The 9,314-nt window shown below is 42.1% G+C and overlaps 1 protein-coding gene across 2 annotated transcripts in view; it reads right to left on the bottom strand.

The window, feature by feature from the left end:
- The window catches only part of NCAPG2 (non-SMC condensin II complex, subunit G2), an 83,162-nt gene that overhangs the window by 69,458 nt on the left and 4,390 nt on the right, over nt 1–9,314 (bottom strand). The window contains exons 2-3 of one of the 2 annotated variants that reach the window (XM_011990193.1): nt 7,865–7,871; nt 7,247–7,363 (exon numbers count right to left, since the gene is read on the bottom strand). In XM_011990193.1, the coding sequence (XP_011845583.1) occupies nt 7,247–7,324 (78 nt within the window). In that variant the 5' untranslated portion in view covers nt 7,325–7,363; nt 7,865–7,871. Of the gene's footprint in view, nt 1–7,246; nt 7,364–7,864; nt 7,872–9,052; nt 9,109–9,314 lie in introns of those variants that run through there. The other variant, XM_011990194.1, reaches the window with a different exon arrangement.

The following is a 9,314-nucleotide window of genomic DNA, read 5'->3' as shown; positions in this document are numbered from 1 at the left end:
CGGGCGCCTGTAGTCCCAGCTACTCAGGAGGCTGAGGCAGGAGAATGGCGTAAACCCAGGAGGCGGAGCTTGCAGTGAGCTGAGATCCGGCCACTGCACCCCAGCCTGGGCGACAGAGCGAGACTCCCTCTCAAAAAAACAAAGAAAAAACAAAAAAAAATAAGTTAATGGCCCGTTTAGGTCCATTAATGGTAATTTTCCAGTACATTAACGGACAGTTTTGGTGCTGGGGTCCCTAGTCTGGGTAATGGACCACAGCCACTGTGTTCAAAGATTAAGATGTTCTATTCAGGGCAAACTCTGGTGACTGAAGGTGACCAGAGAAATGACTGGGCTGATTCATGATGCTTACATCAGGAAATATTAGTTGACTGATGGTTACGGCACAGAGATGAATCAGGTCCCATCGTGTCCTGAGTTAAGTTCACAGTCTAGGGGCAAGAATAACACCCTCCAGATTATTAAAATCTATTAGAGGTGTATGCTGAAGGATATAGCCTGAAGGAAAAGAAACAGTGCCCATCCACCTATGTGACAAACTAGGATGGGCTGTTAACTCCTTCCTGAAAAATGAACCCTGAAGAAATGAGTGAGACAGGTTCCAGTAACAAACTACAGCAACAAAAAGAGACACACACCCAGCTTCACTGAGGGCTGTTTGGAGCTGGGGATGTGAGAAATGAGTGCCTGTTGCCTAGGGCAGAGGAGAGCTGACTGGAAGGGCAAGGAAAGGATGAGGGACAAAAACTGTTCAAATATCAAAATGTTCTACCTCTCCCCAGCATGGTCTTGGGGTGGTCATTGCCTGGCATTGCCACAACATTAGCAGTGACAGCCCAGGCCTCTAGGGCCATGAGACACTGGGCAAAGGCAGGGCAACACAAAAGCCCAGCAGTTAGGAAGCACATGTGCAGACTGGCGAGCTGCCTGTGGGCATCCCTCCACAACCTCCTCCAGCCCCAGGATGCAGAAGCCGTGCAGCCATGCTGTACAGAGTGTACCAGGCTGAGGGGCCCGCGGGGTGGACATCCTGCAGGCCCTCTCCTCCCTGTGTGAGTGCCCTGGCCACCTGTGCCCCAGCAAGGGTGCCTTTTTGTAGTCTATATGCCCAGCGGGAGGTATTCTCTTGTGATTGGCACGATGTGTATGAAGCAGGGGAAGTCTTGTTGCGTAACAAAAAACTTGGTAGCATAAAGCAGCAGTTTTACTGCGTCTCATGAATCAGATGCTCACTCTTGGGGTCGCCTGTGCTTAAGGTGGCGGCTGGGGGTTGGATGTCTGGCACTTTGGTGCCCACTAGTGAGGTCTCCCTCTGCAGTCTCATCCTCCAGCCTTTGTGTGTGGTCTCTCTCTCCAGCAGAGGGTGATCCTGCACTTCTTACATGACAGCCAGGGGCTCCGAGAGGAAGTAGAAGCTGCCAAACTTTCTGAAGGCCACTTCCTCAATATTCTGTCCGTCAAAGCAGACACATGTCCAAACCAGATTCAAGAGGAGAGGACATAGGCTGCAGAGGGTTATTTCACAGGATTATCCACAATGTTAAATTTCCTGATTTTGAGAATTTTAATGTGGTTATATAACAGAATATCTTTATTTTAGAAAAATATGAACTGAAATGTTTAGAGATAAAGAGGCACAATGCCTACAACTGACTCAAATGATTCAGAAAAAATGTAAATACAAAGAATGATAAAGAAAATGTGGCAAGTGGTAACAACTGGTAAATCTGCATGTAGGGTATTCAGGATTCCTTTGAATTCCTCTTGCAACTTTTCTTTTAACTTAGCAATTATTTCAACAGGAAAGAAATTACTTCTCCACCCTAACCCTGCCACCCTCCTCCTCCTCAGTAAGTCCATACCCTTACCTTCCCAAATGTGCCCTGCCTCAGAGTCTCGGCCTTTTCCATTCCTTTTGTCTAGAATCTTCTTTTCCCAAATCTCTACATGGTCCATTTGGATCTCTGATCAAATAGTCATGCAATGCATAGTAATAGTTCAGTCAATGACAAACCACATATATGAGAGTGGTCCCATAAGATTATAATGGAGCTGAAAAATTCCTATCACCTAGTGATGTCATGGCTGTCAAAACATCACAGTATAACAGATTAATCACATTTGTGGTAATGTTGGTGTAAACAAACTTACTTTTTATCATTGTTTTAGAGTATATTCCTTCTACATTTTTTTTAAGTTAATTGTAAACTAGCCTTACGCAGGTGCACCAAGAGAAATTCCAGGAGAACGCAATGTTATCATACAAGATGAGACGACAGCTGCATGTCTGTTATTGCCCCTGAAGACCTTCCACCGGGACAAGATGTTAAGGTGGAAGACAGTGATACTGATGATCCTGACTTGGTATAGGCCCAGGCTAACATGTGTATTTGTGTCTTAGTTTTTAACAAAAAAGTTTAAAAAGTAAAAATAGACGGCTGGGCGCAGTGGCTCACACCTGTAATCCCAGCTCTTTGGGAGGCCAAGGCCGGTGGATCACCTGAGGTCAGGGTTCAAGACCAGCCTGGCCAACATGGAGAAACCCTGTCTACTAAAAATACAAAAATTAGCTGGTATGGTGGCGTGTGCCTGTAATTCCAGCTACACAGGAGGCTGAGGTAGGAGAATCGCTTGAACCCAGGAGGCGGAGGCTGCAGTGAGCCGAGATGGTACCACTGCACTCCAGCCTGGGCAACAGAGCAAGACTCCAACTCAAAAAAAAAAAAAAGAGAAAGTAAAAATAGAGAAAAGCTTATCAAATAGGGGTATAAAGAAAGTATTTTTAGCAAAGACATGAAATAAACCTAAATGCCCATCAATGATAGACTGGATAAAGAAAATGTGGTACATATACACCATGGAATACCATGCAGTCATAAAAAAAGAATGAGATCAAGTCCTTTGCAGGGACATGGATGGAGCTAGAGGCCATTATCCATAGCAAACTAACACACGAACAGAAAACCAAATACAGCATGTTCTCACTTATAAGTAGGAGCTAAATGATGAGAACACTTGGACACAGCGGGAACAACACACACTCACCTATTGGAGGGTAGAGGGTGGGAGGAGGGAGAGGATCAGGAAAAATAACTAATAACTAAAAATAACTAATAACTAGGCTTAATACCTCGGTGATGAAATAATCTGTACAATAAATCCCCGTGACACAAGCTGACCTATGTAACAAACCTGCACATGTATCCCCGAATATAAAAGTTAAAATAAAATAAAATGAAGAAAGATTTTTTGTAAAGTAAAATGAGTTTGTGTTTTAAGCTAAGTGTTATTATAAAGGATTTTAAAAGTTTAAAATTTTTTTAAAGTTTATCAAGTAAAACAGTTACAGTAAGCTAAGGTTAATTTATTATTGAAGAAAAATGTTTTTATAAATTTACTGTAGCCCAAGTGTAATGTGTTTACAGTTTACGGTAGTGTACAATGACATATTAGACCTTCACATTTACTCACCACTCAGTTATTCACCCAGAACAACTTCTAGTTGTGCAAGCTCCAGCTACAGTAAGTGCCCTATTCAGGTGTACCATTTTTTATGTTTTATACTATATTTTTACTGTACCTTTTCAATGTTGAGATACACACTTACCATTGTGTTACAACACTGTACCTACAGTATTCAGTACAGTAACATGCCATACAGGTTTGTAGCCTAGGACAGTAGACTGTACCATCTAGCCCAGGTGTGTACTGCGCTGCTCCATTTGGGTGTATGTAAGCACACTTTAGGATGTTCACACAACAATGAAATTACCTAATGATGCATTTCTCAGAACCTATCTTCATCAAGAGTCATGTGACTGTACCAACTCTGTTAAAATATCACCTCCTCTGAGGGTTTCTTTAGTCATTCCATCATTCCCAACTTCCACTTCCACCTGCTTTATCAGTAGTAGTAGTTTTTTCATGTTTGTTTGTTTGTTTGTTTGAGACAGGGTCTCACTTTGTCACCCAGGCTGGACTACAGTTGCACAATCATAGCCTCAAACTCCTGGGCTCAAGTAATTCTACTGCCTCAGCCTCCTGAGTAGTTGGGACCACAGGCACAAGCCACTACACTTGGCCAATTTTTTAACATTACTGTAGAGATGGGGTCTCACTATGTTACATCCCAGGCTGGTGTTATCCTGGCCTCAAACGATCCTCCTGCCTCAGCCTCCCAAAGCTCTGGAATTACAGAGGTGAGTCACTGTGTTCAGCCTCCACCTGCTTTATTATTTACATATGTGTCTTGTTTTTCTTCCTCCACTAGGACATAAACCCCCATTTGTGCAGAAACTTTGCTTTATGCTTATTATAACCCCAACTCTCAGTGCAGTGTCTGGCGTACAGAAGGCACTTAGGACATGTTTGTTAAATGATGGAATTCTCAGTGCTGTGTCCTCCTCCCCATCATTGATTCTGCAAGAAGGACAAGGGCATACGGTGTCATCAGCTCTGCTCTAGAACACTTGTTTGAAAATGAAAATTTGCTCCAACATTGTCAATACATCAAGGAACAATTTGACCAAAGGCAAATTTCTCATTTTTTTTTTTTTTTTTTTTTGGAAGGGGGCTTGCTCTGTCGCCCAGGCTGGAGTGCAGTGGTCAGATCTCCGCTCACTGCAAGCTCCGCCTCCCGGGTTCGCGCAATTCTCCTGCCTCAGCCTCCCGAGCAGCTGGGACCACAGACACCCGCCACCTCGCCCGGCTTATTTTTTTGTATTTTTAGTAGAGACGGGGTTTCACGGTGTTAGCCAGGATGGTCTCGATCTCCTGACCTCGTGATCCGCCCGTCTCGGCCTCCCAAAGTGCTGGGATTACAGGCTTGAGCCACCGCGCCTGGCCAAATTTCTCATTTTCGTATGCGGGATTTCATAGGCAAGAAATACCAGGTGAATGCAGAAAACTGCAGCCACTGACTGGAGCCAGCAGGATCCCATGAAACACATCTCAGACACCTAGCAGCTCAGTCCATTCACCCCTGGGCCACACATTGTGCCCCTCACCTGCTATGACCCAAAGGCCCCAACCCCACTTCACTGTGCCCTCCCCAGGCCCACTGTGCTCTCTAATGCTCCTTATTCTCCTCTGCCTAGCTTGCCTTTTTCTCCTCTGTTCTACCTCATTTTCTTCCTGTTACACACAGAGTGGCAGGTGTACCCTGTGAGCACAGGCACCCACTTCCAACTATAGAATTTAAATATTTTTCAAGGTAAAATGCCATGCTTACTATAGTATTTATGCATTTCTTAGTGATTTAACATATAAAATTATGCTAGTGTTTTATTAGGTTCCTGTTTTTGACATGTCACTGGCAAAATTTTTTAGTGTTGTCCCCCTAACTCCATTCTCCCCATAATCTCTCTGGGTTTTTTATTTTACTTTATTTTTTAACCAATTCTGCAGAGTGCAGTGACTGTTGGCAACGCACGTGTGGGATTATAGCAGAACTAATTGTGCTTGGAAAGATCTACCTGATAGGCCTCAAACTGATTTAAGTTCTTATCAAATTGAACTATGGGAAACCATCATTATTATATAAAATGGCATTTATGTCATTCAACTTGATGAAACCACGTGATGCACAATCCTACAAATTTTCATTTTTACATTTAAGAGCTACATGGTGACTAGGTACTAAACTGAATTGTTAAGTGTTAATAAAGCTTATTATTGATAAACTAGAGTTAATGCCTCATTAGTATAAGGACTAATTCAGTATTCTCCTGAGATGTCTGCTGGCTGCCCAGCAACACTGCAAAGGCTGGTTGGCACACAACGGGTGGCTAGAAACAATGCACCCCAGCAGGGTACCTGTCATTGTGGCCACCAGTGTGATTTTTAGTTGCTATTTTTACCTTTGATTTTCAATTTAGTTGGCTGTGATTTTGTTAACATTATGGTATGCACTTTGCAACAACAATCTTTTAGACTTTAAAATATGTAGGTATTGCATTTCCAATACAACCCATATACACTGCTACTGCTAAAGCAGACACTGATATATTATCTAACTAACTTGCTCTTATAAACACTTCTATGGTGATGAGATGCCTGTTTGTGATCATTTTTAAGTTTACAGGATATCATTTTATAATACAAAAACATGTTTTAAGCTCATTTCTCTTATAAAGAAAACCGATTTCTTAAATGTTGCTAGTAACAAATTCATTATTAGATTCCTAATTCTTTGTTGTCACTAATTTGATTTTCACCACATAAGAACAAGTGAGACAAGTGTGCTAAGGATCTCCTGCCCCAAAGATACTTTCATATTTCAGAGTCAGTGCCTCCAATGCTGGCTTCCTCAGAGATGTGTCCTAGGCCCTTTTCTCTGAAACACTACAGAGATAACTGCAGGCATTCCCACAACTTAGGCTTCCATGCCCAACTTGTCGCTACCCCAGCCCTTTCCCCTGGTATCCAGATGTGCATGTCTGACTACTGGCCATCTGCTGGTGCACATCCCACCAGCAGTCATCTGGCACCTCCAAAATGGAACCAACTTCTCCCTTGAACCTGCCCTCTTCCCATGTTCATGAGCTTGCTGAATGGTACTACACAGTCAGATGTCTGGGCCCTTCCCCACCATACCCATATCCAATCAGTCCAATAGTGCCATCACTCCACTACCAAGCAGCTTCCCATTTCCAGTTCCTAATTCAACCATCATTATGAAGGGCACTACCTTAGCCTTAAATATGTCCCTTTGACATATTTCTCACTTGCAGCCAGAGGAATATTTCCAAAAAGCAAACCATATTTTTATCCTTACCTCTATTTTGTCCACTAGTTCTCTCTCCTTCTCTTTTGTTCTCTTCCTCCCTTGCCTACAGCTCACTCCCTGCTTCAAGCACCTACCATTCTCAAGATAAAGTCTGAATTCCTTAAAATAGTAAAGACCCACCTAGCCTAGCCCCCAGTCTCATCTTCTGCCTTCCTGCTGAACTTCAAGTTCAAACACAACAAACCTTCTCTAGTCTTCAGAGTGACCTTCTTGGTTAGATGGGTCCTTTCCCCCACCATCCCTCTTTGATTGGTTAACTTCTGTTTATCTTTTACATCTTAGCTTAGCCCACCAGCAGGTAGATTTGTGTATAAAGGGTTTTGTTTTCTTCTTTCAAATAAACATTGGTCACTAAGGATTCACTGAGATAACTATGTTTCGTTTGGGGACATAATGATTTTAGAACATATTTCTTATTCACAGTCAAAAATCACAACAAAACTAAAACTTGAAACTTACATCAAGTTGAACAAATTGCAAAAACTCTCCAACCAGCTCCTTAGATACGGCTTGTACAAATGTCTCACGTTTTTCCATGACAGATGGAACTGTTCAAATGGCATTTATTTTGTAACCCTAGTGGAAAACACAATCATACTGAAACACTTGCAAATATATATTTTCCTATAAGATTTAATTTGATATTAACATCCAAGAACTGCAAGAAAATTCCTGAACCACGTATGGCAGACAGTTTATAAAAATATTCTAACATAAAACAAGTTATAATATCTGAAAAACAATTTACTTATTTCCTTTACTGGGGATGTTAATAACATGATATTAATGATATTTTATCAACAACTGTTAATAAAATTACCAACTAAGGAGGGAGAAATCCAAATAGCCTTAGGAAGCTCACCACCATCTCTCCCTTTTTAGTACCTTAGCAAGATGCTGGCTTGGCAGATCGAGTTGGTTCAACAAAAGAACAATCTGATCCCAGCTGCAGATTCTGAAGATGCTCCCTTTCTAAAGGCCATTCCTCCATCAAAAAAAAAATCCCACTGTTAGTGTCATCTTGTTATTCAAAGTGAGATGGAGAACAGTGGCCCCCGGGAGGGGGGCGGGGGTCACCTGGGATCTTGTTAGACTATCCTTTAGAAATGCATAACCACAGCACTCTCCTCCCACCCCTTCGGGATAATGAGAGCTCAGGGGACTTTGTATACCTTCTACCCTGTCTGTGTTTTTCCAGGAAATTCTATTTCACATTCACAACACCTGGTGCTACTGGTGCCCTACTAAAAAGACATCAACCTAAAGATGAGGTAATAGCAAATGATGGAACATATTTGCAGTAGGAGCCCCCTGACTTTAAAAATAAATGAAAACCACCTGCACCATTATAAATAGAGCAATATCGAAAATTACTGCCAATAATTATGGGGATAGAGAGTCATCTTAAACATATAATACTAGATTTTAATGTCTAAATCAAACAAAGCAGAAAATAACCTCAGTTTAATGACTCCCCAAATAAGTTAACAGTGAAGTCTGGTCATCTCATTCCTCAACTCAAATGGCTGAACTATGAACCACAGTCATGGACCACATAACATTTCAGTCAACAACAGACCACATATATGACCGTGGTCCCATAAGATTATAATGCCATATTTTTACTGTGCCTTTTCTATACTTAGATATGTTTAGCGATGCAAATACTTACCATTGTTACAGTTGCCTACAATACAGTAACACTCTAGCAGCAGTAGGCTACACCCTCTAGGTGTAGGCAAGTCCAGTCTGTGATGTTCATTCAATGATGAACTTGCCTAACGACAACATTTCTCCCTCTTTAAATGAAGCATGACTGGCACACTTTTTACTGACAAAGAAAATGGGGAGGGAAGGGAGAGTGGCCAGCAACAAGCATAACGAATAGTGGCCAGGACAAATTCATGATTTTAGAAAAATAATCCAATAAGGTGCAGCAAACACATGGAATCATACATCTTCACCTGGCAAGTCTGTGAACTCTCCACTTTTTCATAGTTCTGGTCACTTTTCTTGTTTGCTCTATTTCCAAGTGTACCTCTTTGGCATTTTAGTCCAACCTACAGTAATATACTTCCTCCAGACTACCAAACTTATTCCTATACTTCCCATTTTCCCTCTTAAATTAGTGACTGTAATTTTTTAATGGTTAATTTTTCAGTCTATCTCCCAAAGTGGCAATATTCCATGTTTCTTGTAGTATATGTGCATAAGATCTCAGCCCTGCAGCCAGAATGCTACTTTCAAGGTAAGGAGTCATCTCACCACCCAGTTATCAGTCCAAAGAGCAGGCTACTCTTCGCACAGGAGGTCCGGTGCTGAATCAAGATGAGCATTAAAAAGAAGAAATCCCTGTAACCTTGTCACCACCCGTGACTTTCCACTCCATCCCCAAACTCCTTCCTCATGGACACAACAAGAGGCACCAAACCAGCAACAAGAGTTCAGGAGACTGATGTCTCTGAGGACAATGCCCATGTCCACGGCTGGGGAGATACTCTCTGAGGGAAGTGCCTACATCCAGGGC

The sequence above is a fragment of the Mandrillus leucophaeus genome, unplaced genomic scaffold (assembly GCF_000951045.1).
Source record: "Mandrillus leucophaeus isolate KB7577 unplaced genomic scaffold, Mleu.le_1.0 Scaffold373, whole genome shotgun sequence".
NCBI lineage: Eukaryota > Metazoa > Chordata > Mammalia > Primates > Cercopithecidae > Mandrillus > Mandrillus leucophaeus.
This window is presented reverse-complemented; position numbering and strand designations above follow the sequence as displayed.